Source organism: Camelina sativa, chromosome 11, assembly GCF_000633955.1.
Source record: "Camelina sativa cultivar DH55 chromosome 11, Cs, whole genome shotgun sequence".
In the NCBI taxonomy this organism is placed as follows: domain Eukaryota; kingdom Viridiplantae; phylum Streptophyta; class Magnoliopsida; order Brassicales; family Brassicaceae; genus Camelina; species Camelina sativa.
This window is the reverse complement of record NC_025695.1, coordinates 46,072,549-46,098,166: the sequence shown is the minus strand read 5'-3', so window position 1 is coordinate 46,098,166 and position 25,618 is coordinate 46,072,549. Positions and strand designations below refer to the sequence as shown.

The 25,618-nt window shown below is 37.2% G+C and overlaps 6 protein-coding genes, 2 non-coding genes and 1 pseudogene across 8 annotated transcripts; 5 read left to right on the top strand and 4 right to left on the bottom strand.

Moving 5' to 3' along the window:
- LOC104726685 (transcription factor TCP5) lies at window positions 269–2,029 on the top strand. The gene is made up of 2 exons (XM_010445610.2): window positions 269–408; window positions 691–2,029. The coding sequence occupies exon 2, from the start codon at window positions 759–761 to the stop codon at window positions 1,833–1,835; it is 1,077 nt and encodes a 358-aa protein (XP_010443912.1). The 5' UTR covers window positions 269–408; window positions 691–758; the 3' UTR covers window positions 1,836–2,029.
- Window positions 7,882–7,953, bottom strand: TRNAT-CGU. The gene has a single exon. It is a non-coding gene; the product is annotated as a tRNA-Thr (tRNA).
- Window positions 8,692–9,048, bottom strand: LOC104729022. The gene has a single exon (XM_010447923.1). It carries the CDS (start codon window positions 9,046–9,048, stop codon window positions 8,692–8,694), a length of 357 nt encoding a protein of 118 aa, XP_010446225.1.
- On the bottom strand, window positions 9,402–9,474 carry TRNAA-CGC. The gene has a single exon. It is a non-coding gene; the product is annotated as a tRNA-Ala (tRNA).
- On the top strand, window positions 9,610–11,456 carry LOC104726684 (pentatricopeptide repeat-containing protein PNM1, mitochondrial-like). The gene has a single exon (XM_010445609.2). It carries the CDS (start codon window positions 9,668–9,670, stop codon window positions 11,243–11,245), a length of 1,578 nt encoding a protein of 525 aa, XP_010443911.1. The 5' UTR covers window positions 9,610–9,667; the 3' UTR covers window positions 11,246–11,456.
- On the top strand, window positions 11,583–12,661 carry LOC104726682 (COBRA-like protein 5). The gene is made up of 4 exons (XM_010445606.2): window positions 11,583–11,743; window positions 11,828–11,901; window positions 11,982–12,414; window positions 12,501–12,661. Exons 1-4 carry the CDS (start codon window positions 11,677–11,679, stop codon window positions 12,539–12,541), a joined length of 615 nt encoding a protein of 204 aa, XP_010443908.1. The 5' UTR covers window positions 11,583–11,676; the 3' UTR covers window positions 12,542–12,661.
- Window positions 12,553–15,394, bottom strand: LOC104726683 (cleavage stimulation factor subunit 50-like). The gene is made up of 13 exons (XM_010445608.2): window positions 15,180–15,394; window positions 14,821–14,904; window positions 14,625–14,734; window positions 14,460–14,529; window positions 14,284–14,367; window positions 14,106–14,183; window positions 13,952–14,022; window positions 13,794–13,845; window positions 13,646–13,703; window positions 13,426–13,526; window positions 13,178–13,332; window positions 12,973–13,081; window positions 12,553–12,886 (listed from the first exon to the last, which is right to left on the bottom strand). The coding sequence occupies exons 1-13, from the start codon at window positions 15,282–15,284 to the stop codon at window positions 12,674–12,676; spliced, it is 1,290 nt and encodes a 429-aa protein (XP_010443910.1). The 5' UTR covers window positions 15,285–15,394; the 3' UTR covers window positions 12,553–12,673.
- On the top strand, window positions 15,639–22,829 carry LOC104726681 (annotated as a pseudogene).
- Window positions 23,491–24,318, top strand: LOC104729021. Its single transcript, XM_010447922.1, has one exon. The coding sequence runs from the start codon at window positions 23,491–23,493 to the stop codon at window positions 24,316–24,318; it is 828 nt and encodes a 275-aa protein (XP_010446224.1).

Here is a 25,618-nt window from a genome sequence, read left to right as displayed (position 1 = left end):
AAAATTTGTAAAGGTTGTTTCATTTGTCAACTATTGTAAAGTATTTTATAAAAAAAGATTGATTTATGTGAGTGTAAACAAAACATGCCCATTTCCATCACAGTATCAAATACACTACATAAATTGCACCTCTTTTTGTTCTTCTGCACAAATTCCTTTCATACCAAAAAAAAAAAAAAACCCTAGGGATTGGAATACAATTTAAAAGAATATTTAATTCATTTGTTATTTAACTTCCCCAATCATTATAATACATATATAATTCGAGTTTCCAAAAAAAGAAAAAGAAATACTTCACATTCCTCTGCCTCCTTATCTCTTTCTTATTCTCTCCATTCTTCTTCCCTTCTTCTCTGTGAAGCTAGATCTTGAACTAGGACTTCAAGCTTACCAGTCTTCAATACCGATGTAAGAACATATAGATAATCTTTAACATGTTTGAATTTCAAATTCTTACGATCGAGCTTTCTTTTCTTAATTAGATGCTAAGTCAAGAAAGAGTTCAATCATATTTATTTTGCTTTAACTTGTTATTCATGTGAATTTTCCTCCAAAACATTTTTTTAAAAGCAACAATTTCATCACTCCACCTCAATTCCGTTCCATAAGAAGCTAACAACAACTAATTATTCTCTTCTTGATTTTTTTTTCTATTAAATTGGACAATTTCGTCCTTTCTCTTTTTTTCAGATCTGTTCTTCACACCAGCTTAATTAATTGAGTGAAGAAGATCTTATTGAGTTGAATTAAAAAGAGGGATGAGATCAAGAGAATGCGACGAAGAGGAGATTCATGCAAAGCAAGAAGGAGATAGTAATCAAAATCATCAAGTAAACTTAAACCACATGTTGCAACAGCAACAGCCGAGTACAGTATCATCTTCAAGGCAATGGACCTCAGCTTTTAGAAATCCAAGAATCGTTCGAGTATCGAGAACATTCGGTGGCAAAGACAGACACAGCAAAGTATGTACAGTCCGTGGTCTTCGAGACCGGAGGATAAGGTTGTCAGTACCTACAGCGATTCAACTCTACGACCTTCAAGATCGATTAGGGTTGAGTCAGCCAAGCAAAGTCATAGATTGGTTACTCGAAGAAGCAAAAGATGACGTCGACAAGCTCCCTCCTCTACAATTCCCACATGGTTTTAACCAAATGTATCCAAATCTCATGTTTGGTAACTCCGGGTTCGGAGAATCGCCATCGTCAACTTCATCAACAACGTTTCCAGGAAGCAATCTTGGGTTCTTGGAAAACTGGGATCTTGGTGGTTCTTCAAGAACAAGATCAAGAATAACGGATACTACTACGACCCATAGAGAAAGTTTCGATCTAGATAAAGGGAAATGGATCAAACACGACGAGAATAGTAATCAAGATCACCAAGGGTTCAATCATCAGCATTTCCCACTGACCAATCCTTACAACAACACTTCTTCTTATTACAACCTCGGACATCTTCAACAATCGTTAGAACAATCCGGTAATAACGTTACTGTCGCAATATCTAATGTTGCTGCTAATAACAACAATAATCTCAACTTGCCTCCTCCTTCCTCGTCTGCTCCGGGAGACGGATCTCAGCTTTTTTTCGGTCCTACTCCTCCGGCTATGAGCTCTCTATTTCCGACATACCCTTCGTTTCTCGGAGCTTCTCATCATCATCAAGTCGTAGATGGAGCTGGTCATCTTCAGCTCTTTAGCTCGAATTCAAATACAGCGACGCAGCAACAGATGATGACGGGTAATACGAGTTTGATTATACCATTTCATCATTTGATGAGCTCGAATCATGATACGGATCGTCATAGTAGCGATAATGATTCCGATTCATGAAAGGTTTTCTATATCCTAGCTACACTATATATACATAAATATGTTATATGTATACGCATTCTTATATTTTTATACATATGCGTATTGTTGGGTTGGTTTATATATCTTCCTCGTGTATGTATAGACATTTTAATAATCTCCAATGTGGATTGGAACAAGAGACATTCATAATGCGAGGATGATTGTTATATTTATATATTTTTGAGTTTTGATATATGTTTATTTAGATTGCTTGTTTTTGAAATTGGATGTATTATTTTTGAATGTATTTTTGTATTCATTTATGAATATTGATATACAGCACTTTATATAGTTATTCGAATAGATTATATTAATGAATTGTACAATATATGTAGGTATCTCATAAAAGCTGTCTTGTACTTTAATCGATCTTCATGTGTAAAATTTAGATTAGTAAATCAATCTTCTTAATCAATGGAGATAGGTACATATATATAGCTTGAATATCATATATATATGGATTTCAATGGACCTAGGTTTGCAGTTAAATTGGTTTCAATAAATTATAGTTAAACACTAATCCATATGCAATGCAAACAATGTGATTCGTTTCAAAATATATCAGCCCCCGCGCCTAGCTACCGTCAGCTGTGAGACATGTTAGTTGTCATATGGGACATGATTGATGCAAATGTATGCAGCATGTTTGTCGCGCCATTGCTTTGGAATCCGCTAATTCTCTATTGCCACAGTTGTATGATCGATTTGGCGCCTTCCTCATCTTATAATTTGATATACTTAACATATATTTATAGTACTATACTTGTATTAGCGAAACATTTTGTCCAAATGTTGTCAAAATATTATCGTATGACTCAATTATCAGTTTGCAATCACTAATAAATATTCAGTACTTAAATATAATCATAACTATGAAGTTTAATTAATATATTTATATCAATAATTAAAGAAAGCCATTTGGTGCACAATTCAAATGAAAGAAACAGAAGGGTTCGTTGCTTGTAATAATGTGTCAGAAAAACGCCAATAAGTTTCAAATAATTTTATGTCCACAATAATTCTCTTTAGTAGAACTACGTATATATATATGATTGTACGGGCAGATTGCGAATGTATTCATATGAACTATATAAGTATAACATCTATATATAGATAGAACATTAGAAGTACAGATATAGGTTGCTGTTCACAATGCCTAGATGCGCGGCAATAGATAATGCATGCCAAACCCTAGCCTCGTGTGTATATATGCGTCACACCTATAAATCTACAACCATGTACATATATCATATGCATCCATATGTACACTGAATTACTTATTAAGAAAGTGACGGTTACCAAAAATAAAAGAAGTGAGCATGTCTATATAGATTAGAATAAATAAGGCATTTTTTTTTTGTGTAAGCCAAATTAATTAGTTGAGTTAGCTAGCGTTTTCCACATCTCCGTATTTGCTGACTTTTGATGAAGTTCGAAACGACCAAAATTCAAATTAATCGCTGGTAGCCTTTAGTCGACACACGACTGATTTCAATAAGAGAGCTAATAAATGTGACGGATTTATCTTCATACGTACATTCACATTTCACGTGTGTGAGAGTACTGTGAGGGAGATGGGTTATATTTAGGTCAAAGGAATGCAGAGATGCATGTAAAAAAGAATTTGTGCTTTACGTTTTTCTTTCTATACTTAATATTAATTCCTAAATCATACCTCCTAACTTTGTTTCGAATTAAGTTCTATGTATTTTTTTTCATTCATAGTAAATTAAAATAAGAATTAATGTCTATCATAACCTTTGTTATTTTCCAAATAAAACTTTCCTTACATAAATGGTTACTACTTATTACTAGCTATACGAACGTCCTTGTATGACTTTATTCTACTGAACAATCTATATATGGTTGATAATCTTGACACATGATATATATGAGTCGAGCCTACTTTGAACCTTAAGTTCTTGGTCATATATAATACCACGAAAGTGAAATAAATAATAATGAATACGTAAAGAAAAAGAGAAGTGTCTGATGGTGAGTATTGGGATTGGAGGGTCAGAGAAGGAAAGGGAAAGAAGAGGAGCAGTTAAGACAGCAACTGAATTGCAGTCAAGCACTGATCCCTATCTTCCATTATCAGTCATCCCTCTCTCTCTTTCTTTTTCAATAACTCTCTCTCTCTCTCAGTACTCTCTCTTCTCCAATTTGTGGGGGCCATTATAACCTTCCATTTTAAAATTATTGGTTTTGAAAACATAACTTATTTTCCTTTTGGGTGGTCCTTTTGATCTTTTATAAATCATGTGTTTCGATATATATAGATGGGCACACACTTGTCAAGAAAATTCAAAGATTTGCCATTACAGAGTTTATTCATTTATATATCTATATATCTTTTCAACCAAGATTCTACTAAATACTTACACCACATCTCTGCTTATAGATATGGCCATATGGGTTGAAATTTATATTCTGATACTTCAAAAAAAGGTTATTATTGCACTTGTTCTTTGTTGTGTAGTATTAATTCATTGACCCATATATCTATCTTCCTTTAGTTCTCTAAGGTATATACGACAAACACTAACATTTATATGTATCAAAGTGAGGATGCGCATTAAAATATCAAAACTTATGATGCGATCAAATATATAAATAACATTTCCTCAGAGATATACTGAGACTAGTGAATTCTTTTTTTTTTTGGGTGTTAAATTTAAAGGGAATAAGACAACTGATGATTTCGAGTGGAAGACATATCCTTGAGACCAATTGAAAATTTCCGTCAAATGTAACGAGTGGATGTAATGCCCTGATATTATAATTTTATGATCAATAAGGGGCATGGAATAAGGTATAATGGTCGGCGATTATCTTATCTAACATAAAAATTAGTGTCTATATATATCGTAGACTCTTAGTGATATGGGAATTGTAGTTGCTCAAGAGAATATATATACGTTTTTAGAATCTTGAATTGGCATGAGATAATTTATCTTAAATGGAATAATATATATATATATATATATATATTATGATATATGGTCCATATGATTATAAACTTCTTTTTCATCACCGGCATGCTTCAAAGTTAAGAGAGGAAGAAGAAAAAAAAACAGGTCCACTTTATTTCATTTTCAAATAATTCACTCACTTAGGCATGCAATTCTTTTTGTTTTCTCCTTTTTCTTTATCAATTCTTTTTCTCTTTCTTTTTTCGCAGAGGTTATTATTTATGGTACATTTTTTCTTATCCTGTTTTCTGTAGACAGGCGACGATAAGAAATTAAAATATGTAGTACTATATATTTTCTGAGAAAACTTTTACCGATCTGTAGTTTTTACTTTTAATTTGGTCTCCTCGGAAGAAATGCAATGACGACTGGACATGGAGATCTATGTAAACCTCATTACTCAATTGACTGTATAATAAACAGTTTTATTAGACTTCAAATTTTACGATTCTAATTATTTGTGTTTTCTAGTTTTGGCTAAAATAACTGAACTTATGTGATCTCCATGTATATATGTTGCATAGTTTGATGTCGATATAGTCTATAAACATGAGTGCTTCCGTCATTTCTTGAGTTAGATTATAAACATATTTACGGAGTATTATTTAAACCCTTAAACAAAAAAAAAACATATATATATTATTTTACTAACTCACAAGTAAAATAAATATTTCATAGAATAAAAGTACAGGTCCGAAGCGAGCGTCGTCCTACTATCATCAACTGACAATATATATGTCTGCTGTTTGGTAATTTTCAAGCTTGTAAGGATCCGACATTCTTTATGGTATAATTTGTAAACCGAGATTTTTAATGGTATATTATTGTATCATATGTTGATCATAGGAATTTTTGGGTTAGTGTTGTTTTTTACGTTCATAGGAATCAAAACACTGTTTGCCCAAAAAAAAAAGGAATAAAAACACTAATTTCGTAGATTCATATGAAATATGAAATATGAAATATTGAAGTCTATAGCCATGGCTTTACCGGTATATGCTATGTCATGCTCTAGGTTAAGCAAGCATTTGTGTCGCAAGATCACGAGTGTGATGTGTGAGTTTTGGTGGAGTAATTGCCAGGGGAAAAGGAAGATAGCTTGGGTTGCTTGGTCGAAAATGTGTAGGTCCAAGGCTGATGGTGGTATGGGGTTTAGAGACTTAGGGGATTTTAATCAGGCATTGCTTGCTAAGCAGGCATGGAGAATCCTCAATAATCCGGAATCCTTGGTGTCTCGGTTCTACAAAAGCAGATATTTTCGTTGATCATCAATTTTTGGAGTGTGGTTCAGGATCAAGACCTTCTTATGCATGGAGGAGCATTCTACATGGCCACAACTTATTAAAACAGGGGCTAATGAAGACAATTGGTAATGGTCTGGATACTTATGTGTGGACAGAGAAGTGGTTATTTGACAAGCACCCTAGAGCTCCATATCGTTTACAAACTATCTTTGACGTAGGTTTGCATGTTGCTGATTTGAAAGTTCCAGCTGATGGACAGTGGGACAAGGAAAATATCCATAATCTGTTTCCATTGGATGATGCTAAGCAGATCCTCGCTATGGCCACCGCGGGAACAAAACTGGATCGCTACATTTGGCCTTATACGCCTTCTGGAACTTATACGGTCAAGAGTGGTTATTGGTTATGCAGAACTTTGTCTGTGCTATATGAACCCCGATCAGAGGAGGTGGTAAAGGCAAACGCTTTGAAAAAGGAGGTTTGGACTCTGAAGACAGTGCCAAAGATTAAAACCTTTTTGTGGAAAATGTTATCTGGAGCCCTTGCTGTGTCGGAGAGGCTTGCAAGTCTTTGGATACAAGATGTATGGTGTGTGGTCACACTGAGGAAACGATCTGTCACCTGCTCTTTACTTGTCCTGTAGCACGTCAAGCTTATGCGGTTGCAAATGTCCCTATGCCTAGTGCTGGTTTCTCTGCTTCCGAGGTTATGAAGAATTGGGAGTTTTTATTAACTTTGATGCAGGATGAGAGGTACCCGGAGGAGTTACGCAGGACAATTCCATGGTTGATGTGGGGTATCTGGAAATGGCGGAATAATTTTGTTCTCCAAGGGAAACAAACGGATGTTAAAGAGATGGTGGACAAAGCTTATCAAGAATCGGCACACTGGACGATAGCAAACTCTGTTGTTGGGTCTATTGACATCACATGGGAGAGGCGAAAATCTGGTATCGAGGTGCAGTGGAGACGTCCAATGGTTGAGGTTGTTAAGTGTAACATTGCTGCTTCATGGCGGAATAACCGATCAGTGGTTGGTGGAGCATGGATTACACGAGATAGTCAAGGCCAAGTTATGCACCATGCTAGGAGCGCGTTAACATGTACGGACACGAAAGTATTAGCTTCTTTGTGGTGCTGCCTTCGGACAGTAGAGGCTCTGCAAATCCTGCATGTTCGGAAGGTTGAAGTGGCTTTGGATTGTGCTGCAGCGGTTTCTGCGATTAACAACCCACGAGAGTGGCCACCGTATGCATACATTTTGCAGGACATTCAGGTGATTTTATCAAGTTTTGCCTACTGGGAGTGTCACCTGGTGGCTAGCTCAGCAAATAAAGTGGATGGGGCTATTGCGAACAGCGTCACAAGAGATATGGGAGACTCCAATCATATTTATCTCTGGGAGGCCCATCTTGGTTGCAGGATCAGGTGTTTTTGGATATAGCTCATTAGGCTACAAGGCTAAAGAAGAAGGTTTGGGACTGACCGTTGGGTGTGGTGGGGCTGTGCTTTGGTTTACACTTGGAGAGTCGATTGACTTCATTATCAAGTGTGGTTGTAGGTTTTTATTTCTTTCTTCTGTATTTTGTTTATGGTTTGTACGGCTCATAAACCTTTTATTTCAATCAGATGACAAAAAACGTTGTTAAGACAGATTTTTTCTGTTTTGGTTTTCTTAGAGGTACAAGTAAATGACGACGACGTGAGCGGACCGGCGGTACTACTACGCCATAAGCGGCTTTGTTTATTGGGCCTTCAGAAAAAATAAAGGGATCAGTAACATTTTTTGGAGGGTAAAATAAATAGAAGCCCCCGGCGAGGATCGAACTCGCGGCCTTTCGCTTACGAAGCAAACGCAATACCACTATGCTACGGAGGCATTACGACCTTATAAATCTATAACTATTATCTAGTAGTAATATGCTCCCCTTTTTTCCAAACCTTAACCGCCCTTAATTGATGTATTCTTCATCTACAGACGTATTAGCTAGCGACTTCATCATTGTAAAAGTCACAACCAAAAAGAAAAAAAAACGATGAAGTCACAAGAAAGAGCTACAATAATTTTGGATTCTTGTTATGGGAGTTTGGATTGGAATTACTGATCTGATCATGGTTGTTACCTTTTTTTCCTTTTCAATGCCAAAATCGTAGTTGTTTACGGATACAACTGCTCTAATAGCACATTTTGTGTGGTTTTCTTTTCAATATCGGGTGATCTGTTGAAGGAAATGACTCAGAAAACAAATTTTATTAACATTTTTTGCTTTCTCTCATATTGAATGGTGTGTTCTAGATTACGATATATGATATTTCATTCACTATATTTGTTGAGTGGAATTTCTAATATTCTTAAATTGTCAATTCATAATTTTTGACATTTGTGTTAAAGTTTTGTCGCATAACTACTAAATTTTTTATGTTTATGTTCACGCGTGAGGTACTTTCACTAAAGTATCATATTGATAAACTAGATAATATTGATGAGATGACTTAACGAATGTTGTAGTGTGCTTTTATTGGATCATGGTAATTTGTGAGTACAACATTGTTGAATTAACCCTATATTTAAAAAAACAATAAGAAGCTACAACAAAATGGAACTGCTATTTTGATTCTATTTTGTTGTAGGAGCTCCAACAATTCTTGAACAATGGTCCTTTATGATATGAGGAAAAAATGGACTGAATGGAAACTTTGGCAGGCAGTTGGCTTCAGCTACTAAAAATGTTTTGCAACAAGCAGGACCTATATTGCCAAGTTGTCCAATCAATATAGATTGAGAAATTTCTGCGATACATCCTGGGATATTCATTAGTGATGACCAACATTTAGTTATGTCTGGTAGTAATCTTGGCATACCAGGACTTGGTTGAAATGGAAAAGGAAAGGGAATCGGAAGTTGTGGTAGCTGAGCATTTACGGAGGCTATGATGCATACAACTAGGAGTGAAATCACACTTTTGATAGACATAATGAGAAAAAGAGCCTTGATTAGAAGAGTAAACCTAATAGAGATGTTTAGTGCTCGGTTTTGTTTTTATTGATGAACAACAATAAGATCCTTGCTTATTTATATGGAATGAAACGAAACTATGGCATTAACTATCTTTGATAAAACGTCTTTGAATTCTCTTTATCAGATACTTTAATCTATTTATAAGTTTAAATAGAGTTGAAACCCCCAAGTGTGAAACGAGCAACATTAACCAAGAAACCTTTAATGTGAATTGAACTAATTATTCTGGTCTCGTTTGTGCACATATATATGCCCTGAAGATAATTAGCTTTAGCTGTTAAAATTAAAACTTTGATGTAGCAAAAATATGGAGGTGCGGGGAATCGAACCCCGTGCCTCTCGCATGCGAAGCGAGCGCTCTACCATATGAGCTACACCCCCAATCAATAACCTTATGATAATTAACTTTTTTATATTGATTATATTTAAACTTACAAATGGGCTCAAAGCCAGCCCCAAAGTGAAGCCCAATTACTCGTGATGTTCCTAAATCTTGAATTAGGGTTTTAGTCAACTTCCTTTTCTCTCACTCTCTCTCTCTGGGTGACTAATTTCTCTCACTAAAAATCAGAAAATGCCGCCGTCGTTACCGTCTCTGCAACTCCGGCGATTACTCCTCCGTAGCATCGTCACCTCTTCCTCCTCCTCCTCCGCCAATACTCTCCAATCTCAGTCCCGTCTCATTTCTTCCAAACCATCGTATTCTCCTCTACCGCCGCCTTCCCGTTCCTCAATCTTATCAACACTTCCTTCTAGACTCTTCTCATCTGAAACAAATGCAGACTCAGAAACTTCAGATCCGAATCAGATTGCTCTCTCTTTCTCCAAGGAGCTCACGGGGAACCCAGACGCCGAATCTCACTCCATTTCAAAGAGACTCAATCTCAGCTTCTCCCACGTCACGCCGTGTCCAGATTCGATTCTTCAAACACTCAATCTCTCCCCTGAAGCTGGTCGCGCTGCTTTAGGCTTCAACGAGTGGTTGGATACGATCGATGCCTTCTCTCATACCGATGAAACTGTTTCGTTTTTCGTCGATTACTTCGGTCGTCGGAAAGATTTCAAAGGGATGTTAGAGATCATATCGAAATACAAAGGTGTAGCCGGAGGTAAAACACTAGAATCTGCGATTGATAGGTTGGTTCGAGCTGGTAGACCTAAGCAGGTCACTGATTTCTTTGAGAAGATGGAGAACGATTACGGTTTGAAACGTGACAAAGAGTCACTTACTCTTGTGGTGAAGAAGCTTTGTGAGAAAGGTCACGCGAGTATCGCTGAGAAGATGGTGAAGAACACTGCTAACGATATATTCCCTGATGAGAACATTTGTGATTTATTGATTAGTGGTTGGTGTAATGCTGAGAAGCTTGATGAAGCAACTAGGTTAGCTGGTGAGATGTCTAGAGGAGGATTTGAGATAGGTACCAAAGCTTATAACATGATGCTTGATTGTGTTTGTAAGCTTTGTAGGAAGAAAGATCCGTTTAAGCTTCAACCTGAAGTAGAGAAGGTTTTACTAGAAATGGAGTTCCGTGGTGTGCCTAGAGATACTGAGACTTTCAATGTGTTGATTAACAATCTTTGTAAACTCAGGAGAACTGAAGAAGCGATGACATTGTTTGGTAGGATGGGTGAATGGGGTTGTCAACCTGATGCTGAGACGTACATTGTTCTGATCAAGAGTTTGTACCAAGCAGCTAGGATTGGTGAAGGAGATGAAATGATCGATAAGATGAAGTCAGCAGGGTACGGTGAGTCTTTGACTAAGAAAGAGTATTACGGGTTTTTGAAGATATTGTGTGGGATTGAGAGGCTTGAGCATGCCATGAGTGTGTTTAAGAGCATGAAAGCGAATGGAATCAAACCTGGGATCAAAACTTATGATTTGTTGATGGGGAAAATGTGTGCTAATAACCAGCTAACTAGAGCTAATGGTTTGTACAAAGAAGCGGCTAAGAAAGGTATCGCTGTTAGCCCTAAGGAGTACAGAGTTGATCCGCGGTTTTTGAAAAAGAAGAGCAAGGAAGTGGATAGTAATGTGAAGAAGAGGGAGACTTTGCCTGAGAAAACCGCCAGGAAGAAGAAACGGCTCAAGCAGATCAATATGAGTTTTGTTAAGAAACCGCACAACAAGATGAGACGAAGAATGTGATGCTGATGATCTTTCAACATCTGTTCTAAAGATTATTATGGTCTTTGTTCTTTTCCTCTTTTTATGATTTTGTCAAGAGAATTCGTCTTTTTTTGCTTGGTCACGAGCAAATAGCTTCAATAATCTTTGGTTCGACTTAATGTAAACGTTTACCCAGAGTTTTTGCTTGGCTCAGGAATTGGAGATAAAATTAAGTTTTTGGTTAACTTAATGCTTTTCTCGTACACCCAAGTTGAGTTTAGGATCAAGTAATCATTGTTAATTATAATTTATTGAAACAAAATCCCGGGGAGAAAGGCATATTAAAATGGTACTACAACTGTAATGATGTGTAATTTTGTACCCTCTTGATGTAGTCAAAGTCGTCGCCTTGATCTTTCTTCTTACAAAGTCTCTCCCTCTGTCTCTCTCTCCACTTCTGAATCACAAAAATGGAGTCTCTCTTCTCAGCTATGGTTGTCCTGCTACTGGTTTCCTTTTCTTGTTTCACTTCGTCAGGTAAAGTCATTCTCCATCTACACATTCACCTTCATTTGTCTCTTCCAAAAACTTATAAAGTCATTTGTGTTCTCTTATCTGCAGAAGCTCGCTACAGCAACAACGGAAACATCACAGTCAAATGGGATCTCATGAACTGGACGCCTGATGGCTACGTTGTAAGTTCTTCTTCTTATTCTTCTTCCTGTCTCACAAATTCGTAGATTCTGCTGTAACTTCAAGCTTAAATCCATATCAGGCAGTGGTTACAGCCTACAATTACCAGAAACAACGTTCGGTTCCAGGATGGACAATGAGCTGGAGATGGACCAAGAAAGAAGTGATCTGGAGCACGGTTGGCGCACAAACCACAGAACAAGGAGACTGTTCCAAGTTCAAATTCAATATCCCGCATTCCTGCATTCGTAAGCCAATAGTCGTCGATTTGCTTCCCGGAACTCCTTACAATCAGCAGATCGCTAATTGCTGCAAAAGCGGTATCTTGAAACCCGGAGTAGAAAGTTCATTCCAGTTAGCCGTTGGTAATGCTGGTACCTCGAGTAAGACTGCTCGGATGCCTGTAAACTTCACGTTCACGGCACCTAAACAACAGTACATCTGTGGACCGACTAAGAACGTTAGACCAACCAGGTTTATAACTGCAGACAAAAGGAGAATCACTAGAGCCCTGAGTAAGTTTCCCACCAGAAACAAAACCTCGACAAATCTGTAATTCTGGTTTTGAAACTCACCAGCTTTGTTTTTTGTTCTTATGCAGTGACCTGGAACATTACTTGCGTTTTTCACAAGGCAACATGAAACAACAGAACTCTCCAAATTAAATATCTTATATAAGCAAATCTATCTCCAGAGTTTCTAAAGTTTGGTAATATCATGTATGCTTCATGTTTATGAAAATAAAAACACTACTTTGATTCATTGGATTCTCTTCTAGACGGATTCCTTCCAGAACCGAATGGATCTGTCTGTTCCACAAGTAACAAAGACTGATTCAACCGGCGAGTGCTCGATCCACCTCGGTGTACCGTTATGGTTTGAAGGCCATTTTGCCACTTTTTCTGCAGTTCTTGCATCCCATGTAACAACCTCATTGCTTGCTTCATCTATGGAGATTACAAACTCTTCAGTTTCGTTAAAGATTGCCTGCATAACACAACAGTGAAGATCAATTAGTATTAGTCGGACCAAGTGAACATTTTAGTCTCAAAAGGTTTAGAAAATTGGTTTACCTGAGACCGCAGTTTTATTCGCTTTGCTCCGAGATATTCTTTTACCATTCGACCTGAACCTATTTCCCACAACTTAACTGTAAAATCCTTACCGGATGAGAGAACAAACCTAACAAAAGCCATATGATTAATCAATTGTTCTACCAAGAACTACTGAGCAAAAGTAGTGAATTCTAAGAGAAAATATATTGCATATTCTTCTTACCTTTGATCTTTAGTGAACACTGCGCTTGTGACCTCTGACTTTCCATGTGCACCGCTAATGGAACGTATACACTTTGCGCTGACCCCGTCATAGAGTCGAATAGCTCCATCCTTTGAGGCTGTAACATAAATGGATCCCGTGGAAGAATATCGCACCTGAAAAAAACCCAAGAATCTCACAGCCATGAATCCATGTTCATCACAAGAGATGATTATAGAATGCAGAATAATGATTGATCAGATAAGTACCTGATTAATGGCTCCGTTTACTCCACTATCTGGGACATTTGAAGGAAGAAAGCACTGATATGTGTTTACGTCGTACAGATGTGGAATTGGATGAACGGTTCCTGTAAAGGCCAAGTTTTCTTGTTATTTACAATATACTGAATAGATCCTCATCTGGATCATTGTTTGAGTTTCAAAGAGAAAAAGGTTTCACAAGATGGTATCTACTGTATACAATCACCTGCAAGAAGAAACTCTCCTGACGGATGAAAAGATACAGAGCGCACGTTATGTGTATCCTACAGAATTAAGAGTTAACGATTTGATGACATGCGGTGTTTTTTGCACCATGTAGCTGAGCAGAAACTGATAACAACCATGATCTCTACCTGAAACACTTTGAATGCTCGTTTAGCTGTGGTTTTCGAGAAGTCGAAGAACCTACCAAAGTCATTAGAAAAAACACAAAAAAGAGGTGAGCACTAAATTTTCTTGTAATCACTGCAAGAGTCTATATAGGTAGAGAAAGGGAAACAAAAATAGATACTTTATACAGTTGTCTTTGGCACTGGATATTAGGATCGTGCTCCGAGGGTGGAAATCAAGATCGTTTAATGGCTACAGATGATAGTCACAAGAATAAGAGATACTGAAAAAATCAAAAACTAAGTGGCAGTATAATGGAAAAAGGAAAGGCTTACTTCAGCATGATCATAAAAAGTCCGTATTAACGGTCGAGCTTGAGTATCTCCTGAAAGCATCTGTTTTACTTTTGGCACCTCAAAGGAAAAACATGGAACAGCCCCACAGAACTATCAATTCTTGATAATGCTTAGTAATACAAGGTAGGTACAATGGAAAAAGAAAAAAATCAAGTACCTCAAAGAGCTTAATTGATGTGTCTGCACCTCCAGTTGCAAAAAACATTCCATCAGGACAAAATTTTGCACACCTAACAACGCTCTAAAAAATTCATAAGCGTATCAGCCAAACTAGAAAAGCTCGAAGATCACCAAAGTGGTGTGACTTGTGTCAACTGAGACAAATATGTATACCTTGTGCTCTGATAGTGTCTTGGATTCATGCTTTGGGATAGTCTTTGATGAGCCTTTCACATGAGTAGCACTAGTTGGACAAATTCCAAACATTCTTTAGCTGATAAGAAGTTTTGATTTCATCTAATAAGAAACATAACACATTGGAATATAAAGAGAAATCACCTGAAGTCGAAAGAAGCTGTTCTAGGAGTAGTGGTTGCTCCATAAGAACAGGGTAACAAGACTGATGAAGAAAGACCTCTCAATGTCCCGTTGTTCTCCGCTGCAAGACCCTGTTCTCATCACAGAACTAAACACTCCAAAACCATGACAGAGAGATACTTCAGAAAGTGGAAGAAAGGGAAAAAAAAACAAGTACCTTTGCAACAAGCTCTAGAAGACGGTTTGGAGGAACCTCAATATCCAAAGGTGTCATTGTCGCTGATGCAACCGAACTTGCCGCCTTTTAAAAAATTAGATCCCAAAATCAAAACTTTAACCATTTGACAGTATTGAAAAATCCAAACTTGAGCACTTACTTAAACTACGCTTCCAAAACTAATATATCTGACTGAATTTTCAAAGTTTCACACTTTATAACACATAAAAAAGAATCCAAAAATAGATATGCTCAGAAAATCCCAATTTGAATAGCTGTTCAAACACAAAATTGATGTATGCTATATAGGTGTATGTAAACATATAAAAATTAGAATCAGGGTAAGATGAAGGACACACCTGTGAGAGATTGTGATGACGGAGATGAGCTACGATGAGAGCATTGAGCTGTCTAACGATATTCCCATCTTGCAGAGCCTGATCCAAATCGCCACTATTCACCATTTCTTTATCACTTCAAAAAAAAACACCTTCCCAACACAAGTTCAATTAGAAACCAGAGTCGCCATTTCTTCTGAAGCTTCTTAACTCTATAAACCAAACCAAAGTCCAAACCATTGTCTTTCCATCTTCCTACCTCTCAGTTCAGAAGGATCAAGAACCAAAATGGGCTCAAAGTTAAAACTTGGGCTGAAATTCTAAACTTAATGGGCCTTTAAGCAATCCGATCATGTGCATGACACGTGCGTAACGGTCGCAAAGAGAGCAGAAAAAAATTTGAATTCGTATCTGAGCGGCGCTTACGTTTAACATTCCATTAGAGTATTAATTTGTTGCCTTTTTTATTATTATTATTATCAACCTCTCAAAAAAAAAAAAAACAAAAAGCCCTCTTCTCTCTCTCTCTCTCTCTCTCTATCTTCAAAATTTGAAATCTCTCTCCATCCATGTTTCTCATTTCCTGAGAATTTTCTTCTCGAGAATTTAAACCCAGCTCTCTCCTACGTTTCTGTATTCGGATCTGTATTAGCATTTCTTCGGAGGTGGGATTTGTTTCTGGATTGAATCCCGTACCCAAGGAATCTGGGTTTCTTCGATTGAACCGGCGGCGGAAAAGGAGATGGAGAGCACAGAGTGCGTTAGGGTTGCTGTAAATATCCGGCCGTTAATTACGCCGGAGCTTTTAAACGGTTGCTCAGATTGCATTACCGTAGCCCCAAAAGAGCCTCAAGTAATTCAATTTTCAAGGGTTTTTTTTTCTTTCCATTTGATTCTTCTGCGTTTCTTTATTTCTGAATAGATCCGAATTTAGAATAGGTTGTAATCTTTGGGATTTGATTATTGTTTCAATTTGACAAATCCAATTTTATGCGTGAATGAGAAATTATTAGGTTTTTCTTTAAAGGGTTGTGATGAGATTTGAATTTTTATAAAATATGTAGAATCGATCCTTTGTAGGTTTATTGTAATTGTAGTTGAAAGAACTCATATTTGTTGTTTTTTTTTTGTCTTGTGATATTGAACAGGTTCATATTGGCTCACATACGTTTACTTATGATTTCGTTTATGGAAATGCTGGCTACCCGTGCTCAAAGATCTATGATCATTGCGTTGCTCCACTTGTGGATGCGCTGTTCAAAGGATACAATGCAACTGTTCTCGCTTACGGCCAGGTTTGTTTTTGAAAAAATCTCTAAACTCTGCGTTTTTTTTTTTAAAGCTAAATGATTGTTTGACTTATCAAATTCTTTGTTTGTTTGTTATTGAAGACTGGTTCAGGAAAAACCTACACCATGGGTACTAATTATAGTGGAGATGGCACAAACGGTGGAGTTATACCAAACGTTATGGAAGATATATTTAGAAGAGTGGAGACCACCACCAAAGACTCTGAACTATTGATACGTGTGTCTTTTATTGAGGTAAAAACATCTGCTGAGCTTTGTTCTTCTTCGAGATCTAATTTGTAAACTTTTCTGTTCTGATACACTTGCCTTTTAATGCAGATTTTTAAGGAAGAAGTTTTCGATTTGCTTGACTCAAATTCCTCGGCCCTCCTAAAAAATGACAGTGGAGTTCAAGCAAAGCACACTGCCCTCTCAAGAGCTCCAATTCAAATCAGGGAAACTGCCAGTGGAGGAATAACATTGGCTGGCGTTACCGAGGCAGAAGTCAAGACGAAAGAAGAGATGGGATCGTATCTAGCACGCGGCTCTTTGTCTCGAGCTACTGGCAGCACAAACATGAATAGCCAATCAAGGTGAATCTATTATCTGAAATTGCACTATAATTCACTCAGATAAAGATAAAATTTCGTTGTTAGATCAGATCTATAAGTATGCTAATGTAATGTTTGGTTCTTGCCTTTTTAGTCGGTCCCATGCAATCTTCACAATCACTTTGGAACAAAAGAAGATTTCCAGCGGTTCTTTCACAACAACTGAAAACGGAGGTGAAGATATCCTATGTGCAAAGCTTCATTTGGTTGATTTAGCGGGGTCAGAACGTGCAAAACGAACAGGAGCTGATGGGATGCGTTTGAAAGAAGGTTACCTTATGTCTATCTTTGAGCTCTATATTATTCTTTCTGGTTTCTTAAAAGAGACTGTGGCTAATCTAGAAGATTCATTTTCTGTATATTTACACAGGTATTCACATTAACAAAGGTCTACTAGCACTTGGAAATGTTATTAGTGCACTTGGAGATGAGAAAAAGAGAAAGGAAGGAGGTCATGTTCCTTACCGTGACAGCAAGTTAACTCGTTTGCTTCAGGTATCAGGGTTTCTTATGTTTCAGTCAATTGAACTATATGTTCTTGTGTATATATGGTTTTGAAGAAGAAATGCTAATGCTAAGAATCTGTTATTCAGGATTCTCTAGGTGGCAATAGCAAAACTGTGATGATTGGTATGGGTTTTTCAAACATTTCATTTTATGATCCAAGCATAGACAAAACTGTTTTCATCCTTCTATCAGATAACGTAACTTATGATCTCTAAATGTTGCAGCTTGTGTAAGTCCAGCTGATACAAATGCTGAGGAAACTTTAAATACGCTCAAATACGCAAATCGTGCTCGCAATATTCAAAACAAAGCAGTGGTACGTATATACTAGTTCTTAATTATGAATGCTCAGCAATATATTTCATTTCTGGCCTAACCTACCTGTAATTTCTTGCGATACTTAGATCAATCGAGATCCAGCAACAGCACAAATGCAAAGAATGCGGAGTCAAATTGAGCAGCTGCAGACAGAACTCTTGTTCTATCGGGGTGATAGCGGTGCTTTTGATGAGCTCCAGGTATTCCATCTGATCTAAGACGAATAGTAACAGTTTATGCTTGTCACATTTTCTAATACTTGACAATATAAATAACCTTCCTTAGATTCTCAAGCATAAGATATCACTCCTTGAGGCAAGCAATCGTGAGCTACAAAACGAACTTCAAGAACGAAGAGTCGCTTCTGAGCATTTCTCAAAGCGTGCTTATGATGCTCAGGTTTTTCTTCTACTCATTCTTTTTTTTTTAATGGATCAAAGCACATATGACATCTAGCATTTTACATTTTATTTTCATCCATTTAGGTTGAAAAGGACAAACTCATAATGATTATTGAATCTGTTCGCAATGGTAAATCCTTGGATGAGATTGAAACGTGCCAAAATGAGGTGAGATGTCCTTTATGATTCTTTTGTTGAAATGTATGACCAAGTGGATTTTTTCGCTGAAGTGTCTAATTTTCCAGGACGTTGGTTTGGTGAAGAAGTACGTTTCAAAAATTCAAGAGCTAGAAGGAGAGTTGTTGCATATCAAAAGCTTGAAGAAATCCAGTAACTGCCAATATTCAGATGATTCCTGTGATGATGGGCCTCGTTCGAACAATGTCTTGTTTCCCTCGTCTAATGAGTCGTCGGATTGTGAAGACAAAGTGATTGATGTCACGGGTTGGTACCTCAACTAATGTTTTAGCATTTATTTTTCGTGCACTTAGATGCTACAAACCACAGTCCACAACTTGTTTATCACTTTCAGATTGTTAGCCTAAATTGTTTTCCCTGGTTTAATATATGAGAAGTGATCTCTGTAATCTCCGTTTAAGTAGCTTTACCTTGTATGCAGTTGAACTTGAACTTCAAGAAAAGGAGATTGAGCATTGCTCACTGCAAGAGAAGTTGGATATGGAGCTGAAGGAATTAGATAAGAGACTTGAAGAAAAGGAGGTACTATTCTCATTTTTGGAGTGTGCTCCTTTTTAGTTTTTCATCTGTTTCCTTACGGAAGTATGAGTAAACTTTGATTTTTCTTGAAGGCTGAAATGAAGCGGTTTTCAAGTGGTGGTACATCTGTTCTCAAACATTATGAGAAAAAAGTTCATGAGCTAGAACAGGAAAAAAGAGCACTGCAGGTTGGTATTATGTGGTTTATATTGTATTTTAGTGAAATTTATGAACCTAAACTGACTAAATCACACATGCATGTAGAGAGAAATTGAAGGTTTGAAACAGAACCTTGCTAGCATACCATCAGGTGATGGTGCCCAGAAACAGAAGGAAGATTATTATCAGAAACTGCAGACGCTTGAAACTCAGGTAACTTCGGTTTTATTTATTAGTTATACTCGTGTTCACAGATATTTTTCCATAATGCATTGTCTTTTGTGTCTTTAGTTTTCTGTTCTGAAGAAGAAACAAGAAGCACAGTCTCAGCTTTTGAGACAAAGGCAGAAAAGTGATGATGTGGCAGGAAAATTGCAGGATGAAATACAAAGAATTAAGTCCCAGAAGGTAAGGTGTTCTATTTTTTGTAGTGATCTCTATTCGAGCCTCACTGTATATATGTTTATGCCTGTATGTCTTAAGTATGCTAATCTGATTTGGTTCTACTTTTCAGGTGCAATTACAGCAAAAGATTAAGCAGGAGTCAGAACAGTTCAGGACTTGGAAGGCTTCGAGAGAGAAGGAAGTAATGCAGGTATATTTGACTAACAGTTTAGCTAATTAAGAGTTTTTTTCTTGATGACTCGAGGCTTAGTTGATTTGATTGATTGATGAGTATGTCTGACTCTTGTTCCACTACTGAACTAGCTAGTCAAATGTCATTCTGTCATTAGTCAAATATGACCAGTGCCAGTGCTTGTAAATATTTGACTTGAAGATCTCGGACTTGATTCTAGTTCAAAGGAAATTTTAACTTAGTTATTCAGAAATTTATTGTGTATTGGAACATTCATTTATATCATTTTTTTGAATTTAACCAGCTCAAAAAAGAGGGAAGGAGAAATGAGTATGAGATGCACAAACTCATGGCTTTGAATCAAAAACAGAAGTTGGTGAGAACATTTATAAACTTCCAGACCAATAATATTGATCTTTTCTATTATCATGGCTGCTCAAAGTCTGGTTTTATCAGGTTTTGCAAAGAAAGACAGAAGAGGCATCTCAGGCGACAAAAAGACTTAAAGAGCTTTTAGAAACTCGAAAGGGGTCTTCACGTGAAGCTTTAAGTGAGGATTTTTCGTATAACATGAATTACTATGATCACCTTTGTTTGTATGTCTGATAAAAGCTACTAACTGCGTATCCTACTATATATACAGGTGGGGCAAGTGTTAATGGTCCTGGAACTCAGGTAACACCTGCCAAATTCTTTGAAACCGATGCTTTGTGTTTCTAGTTACTGACTAAAATTAGAGAGTATGGTCAACGGTGATTGTTCTGGTTAGTTTGTAATTGTTAACTTAAAATTTACTCCATTTGCAGGCATTGATGCAAGCAATTGAGCATGAGATTGAAGTCACAGTTCATGTTCATGAAGTGCGTTCTGAATACGAGAGGCAAATGGAAGAGTATGTCTTTCATTAATGCTTGTTTCATGATTCATCGCCTGACAAAAAGTTTTTTTTTGTGATTTCCTACTAAACTGTCTCAAATAACACTGACTATAATTCAGGAGAGCAAGAATGGCTAAGGAAGCTGCACGGCTAAGAGAAGAAAGGGATCTGCTCAAGAATGCCCAAATAAGGTGAGTGATCTGGGCAAGAAAAAGATTTTGCATAAATCAGGACCAATTCATGATGAAAGAAATATAGTAAACAATGTGTCTTCTCTGGCTTAGCAGCGTTCATGGTGACACCATGTCTCCTGGTGCAAGAAACTCAAGGATTTTTGCTCTGGAGAATATGCTTGCCACCTCATCCAACACTCTCGTCTCCATGGCATCACAGTTATCTGAAGCAGAAGAGCGCGAACGTGTGTTTGGTGGAAGAGGGAGGTGGAACCAAGTTAGAACGCTAGGTGACGCAAAGAGTATTATGAACTATCTGTTCAATTTGGCATCAACTGCGAGGTAAAATCTCAATTAGTGACTGATGATTTTGATAATAAGTTGCTTGCTGAGGATCATCTTCAAAATATGATGCATAACTCATCCTACATTCTTCTTTCTGTCCATTATTTAACTTTGAAGGTGTCTAGCTCGAGATAAAGAGGCAGACTGCAGAGAAAAAGATGTCCTTATAAGAGACCTGAAAGAAAAAATAGTAAAGTTTAGCAGTTATGTTAGATACTTGGAGATCCAAAGAGCAGACCTCGTGCATCAAGGGAAAGCACAGGTTAGTAGAAAACATCTTCTATATTGTTTAATTAAATAGTTAATGTCTTATCCTTGTAGCTGACTATAGCATATAAAACCATCGGCGTTCCATTTTACAGGCCTCGGAGTTGAAGAAATTGTACGCAGAAATTAACCAAAACAATGAGCATAGTTTGAAAAAGCAGGAAACCCGAAACTCGACTATAGTTCTTGAGGACATGGATACATCTGATTCTGAAACGTCAGACCATGATGAACGGGAAGATCCAGATCTTGATGACGAATGGAAACCTGAACTTGAATCAGAGCGTGATTCAGAGCTGGAATCGGCTATAAAGCTGAATAGGAAACGAAACTTCAAAGTGGGAAGACGGCGCTCGAGTGTGGTGGTCATGAGGCGTTCATATGAAGAGAACTTGGAAGCTCCTTCAGATGATGCAGTGAAATCCACATCACCATCTGACATATGTTGTTGCACTTGCAGTAGGAGCTCCTCGTGCAAGACTATGAAGTGTCAGTGCCGGGCTACAAAGGGATCTTGTGGTCCGTCATGTGGATGTTCTGCAGTGAAATGCTCCAACAGAAACGCAGATGGGATGCAGAGCAATTCCATCTCGGAATCAGAAGCCTTGGAGAGCTCGCAAGAATCTGATGAGAAGGATAAAGACCAACAACAACAAGTCCTTGCTTCACGCGGAGCTATGCTGCTACAGAACGCTCTTGCTGACAAGCCAGGGGAGGAGAGAAATGATGATGGAGGAACAAGAAGAAGAAGAAAACCTCTATCAGACATAGGAAACACGACGGTAAAAATTATATTGATGATTAATTCCATTTTATCTGTTTGATGTAGCTTGGAAACAACAGCTTTCTGATTTTATGAAATTTGGTTTCAGGGTAAATCGAATGTGCCAAGGCCAAGCCAAAGAAAGAAGTGGAAGAAGGCGGTGCTTCAGCTTGTCCCTGTTGGTCCACCAGCACCACCAACAACACCAACTTCATCTCAGGAACAAGCTAATCCGGTGAGTTTAGACATGGAAACAGCAACAAAGCCGGAAAACAGCGGCACTGGAGAGTCAATGAAACTGAAGCTACCAAGAGCGATGAGTTCAGCGTCTTCTAATGGCAGCAACTTGCTGAGAGAAAGAAACGCAGATCAAAACGGGGGAGAGACAGTGGGTAATGGTGGTTTAGTGCAGAACAATTCGGGAAGTAGAACTTCAGATGAAAAGGAGAACCAGACTCGTCGGATCTAAAGAGGAAACAGAGACATCGCTTGAGGTGCAAGAAAGACGGGTTTGAAATCTTTTCAAGGGTTTGTCTGTTTCTTTTGTTTTTTCGGGTGATGAAGAGAACATAACAAACGTATTTTTTTAGGGTTGTGAATTCAGATTCTGTTGTGAAAATGCATGCTAATCAGCAGAGATACACGAACAAAGGCAGAGTTCTTTTTTTTTGGTTGTCTATTAAAATCATTCAAAATGTCAAAACGTATAAACGAACAACAACCAAATGCAAGAAACAACCAACAAATATAACAACGGCTCAAAACCATATAGCCAACACTGATTTTTTTCCCCTTTGCGTTTTATTTGGGTTAGGTTGCTGATTCACAAGTTGAAGAAACTTTAAATCCCATAAAATCCAAAAGAACACACCTCAGTAGTATAACCGGAGCCCTACACGATACTACTGAGGTGTGTTCGTTTGGCTTATATGGCAAAGTGATAGTTGATCATCATGAATATTCTCTACCTTAATCATAAACAATGTGCTCATGATGATCAACTATCACTTTGATGATCAAAATATTACACATCGTCTTGCCAATTCGAATATTCTCTAAAAATCATAAGAAATTACCTACCTAGAATTCTCTATATAAAAGAATCCAGTCTGATATTGAGTGATTCCCCAAAACCAGATAAGCTTCGGTGGTTTCCGGAGAGATCAGGGAAGTATACTACAAAATCTGGTTATAACTTGTGCAAGCGGGCAGTAGTTCCGGGAGATTCAGGTAGTTTCAACTGGAGTAAGAATGTGTGGAAGGTTACCACTTCTCCAAAGCTTAGGATGTTTTTATGGAAAGCTGTACGCAATGCCATCCCAGTGGGCATGTTGTTGGTAAGTAGAGGAATAGGTGATGCTGGAAGCTGTAAGAGATGTGGTGGGAACGAAGATGCTTTGCATGTTCTAGGCTCCTGCCTGTTTGCGAAGAGGGTTTGGCAACTAGCTCCTTTTGCGTCTCTGCCTAGCTTGGATAATCTGAATTCTGTTAAGGATTTGTTGGTGTCAGTAGGGCAATCGTTCACCCTCCCACCAGTGGGATTGAGTATTGCCCCACTGTATCCCTGGTTCTTGTGGTTCCTTTGGAAATCGCGCAACCTACTGGTTTTTGAAAACAAAGTCTGGTCGGAAAATGATGTAATCCAAAAAGCGATACTGGAAGCTAGGAACTGGCAACAGGCTTTACTGATCCAACCGAAGAAGCAAACAAAGCGGAAGCCGGTCGAAGCTATCCCTATCCACCCGGAGGCTTGCGTCTGCTTCTCTGATGCAGCGTGGAATGCTACGACTAAGGTTTGTGGCTTGGGCTGGACCATCAAAAATTTCACCTCTGGATTGACCCAACAAGGAAGTACTTCTCGACCATTTGTGTCCTCTGCCCTCGTAGCAGAGGCTTTAGCTTTAAAAGCAGTTATCACGGCGGCTTTAGCTGTAAGGCTGGTCTGCAACTCGGATTGTCAGGACCTAATCTGTCTTATCAATTCCGGTGGCCAAGCTACTGAACTCGACGGGATTTTGGATGATATTCGATTTCTCTCCCTTAAGTTTATGTCTATTTTCTATTGTTATGTACCTCGTTCAGAGAACTCAGAGGCCGATGCCTTGGCAAAAGCTAGTCTACTGTCGTGTAATGGTTCCTCCCTGGTTGGAGTTTGATCATTTTCTAATTTATGAATGGTTTTCAAAAAAAAAAAATCCAAATCATTCGTCAATAATAAATCAGCTTGCACGAAATAAAGTTCGAGAGTTCTGTTGATTGATTTTGATGAGGATGATGTTGACGATATATATATATATATGTGTTTGTGAATGTGTTGCCACACGATAATGATTGTGTCAAATCCAAATTGAACCATTTGATGTGCCAAGTATAATTCTTTTTGTTTGGTATGCTCAACTGTATCTCTTCTTTTTTTATGTATCATCTAAGATGCACTTACTGGTTTTGGACAATACAATTGACACCAAGTTTCTGTTGTTTGACAATCTAGCAATGCAAATATTCCAAGTTTATGTTGTTTCAAAATTTAGCAATGCAAATAACCTGGCTCAAACTCATGACAAGGTTTAAAAGCGGGAACATATAATTCAAATCCTCTTTATTTTATTTTGACTACGTCCATGTAAATCTTATTCATCTTTTAATTTGTATATCTATATCTAACATGTTCAGTATATATCTATCTAATTCTAATATACAAGCTTCCAATTTCTGGTTTGTATAGAGAAAGATAATATTTATCAAGGAAATGATCCACATAAAAGTTCATAACCCTGCATTTGATCTACCTTAATCATAAACATATATAAAAGACATAAATAGTACTACCCACAAACATTAAACAAAAAAAAATACTACTTCTAATAGAGTGTATTTTGTATGTGATGTGATAAAATTATATATATTTTTTCTTTATATCAAACACAATCCATTCACACACAAATATGTATTAATGTTTGTAAGAGAGTAGGTACAATCGACACATAATTTGTTGTAAATATAATTGTATATGTATGTAATTAAAGGTAAAATTATGTAAAACATATTATTCTTTACAGAAAATAATACAATATTAAAACCCAATATTGTCTATTATTAGAAATCATATTAAAATCTAAAAAATTATAAATAACATGTTTTATTTAGTAGATTATATACAACTAAAGAATAAAAATCAGAAAGTTGAATCAATAATTTTAAACACAGCAGTTGAAACAGTAATGTAGCTATTCACAAATCAATACGGGTTTTGCTGGTTTGTATTTTAGTTTATCAAATTTAACTTGAACTGAAACGGTGTATTGTCAGGTTGACTCATTCGACCACATACAAAAAAGTTTAAATACATAACAATATAAAAACAGAAAATTAATTAAATAAAAATACTATTATTATATAAACTAATAAACATAAAATTATGTAAATATTTTTTTGCGCTTCAAAGAGTGGGTGACT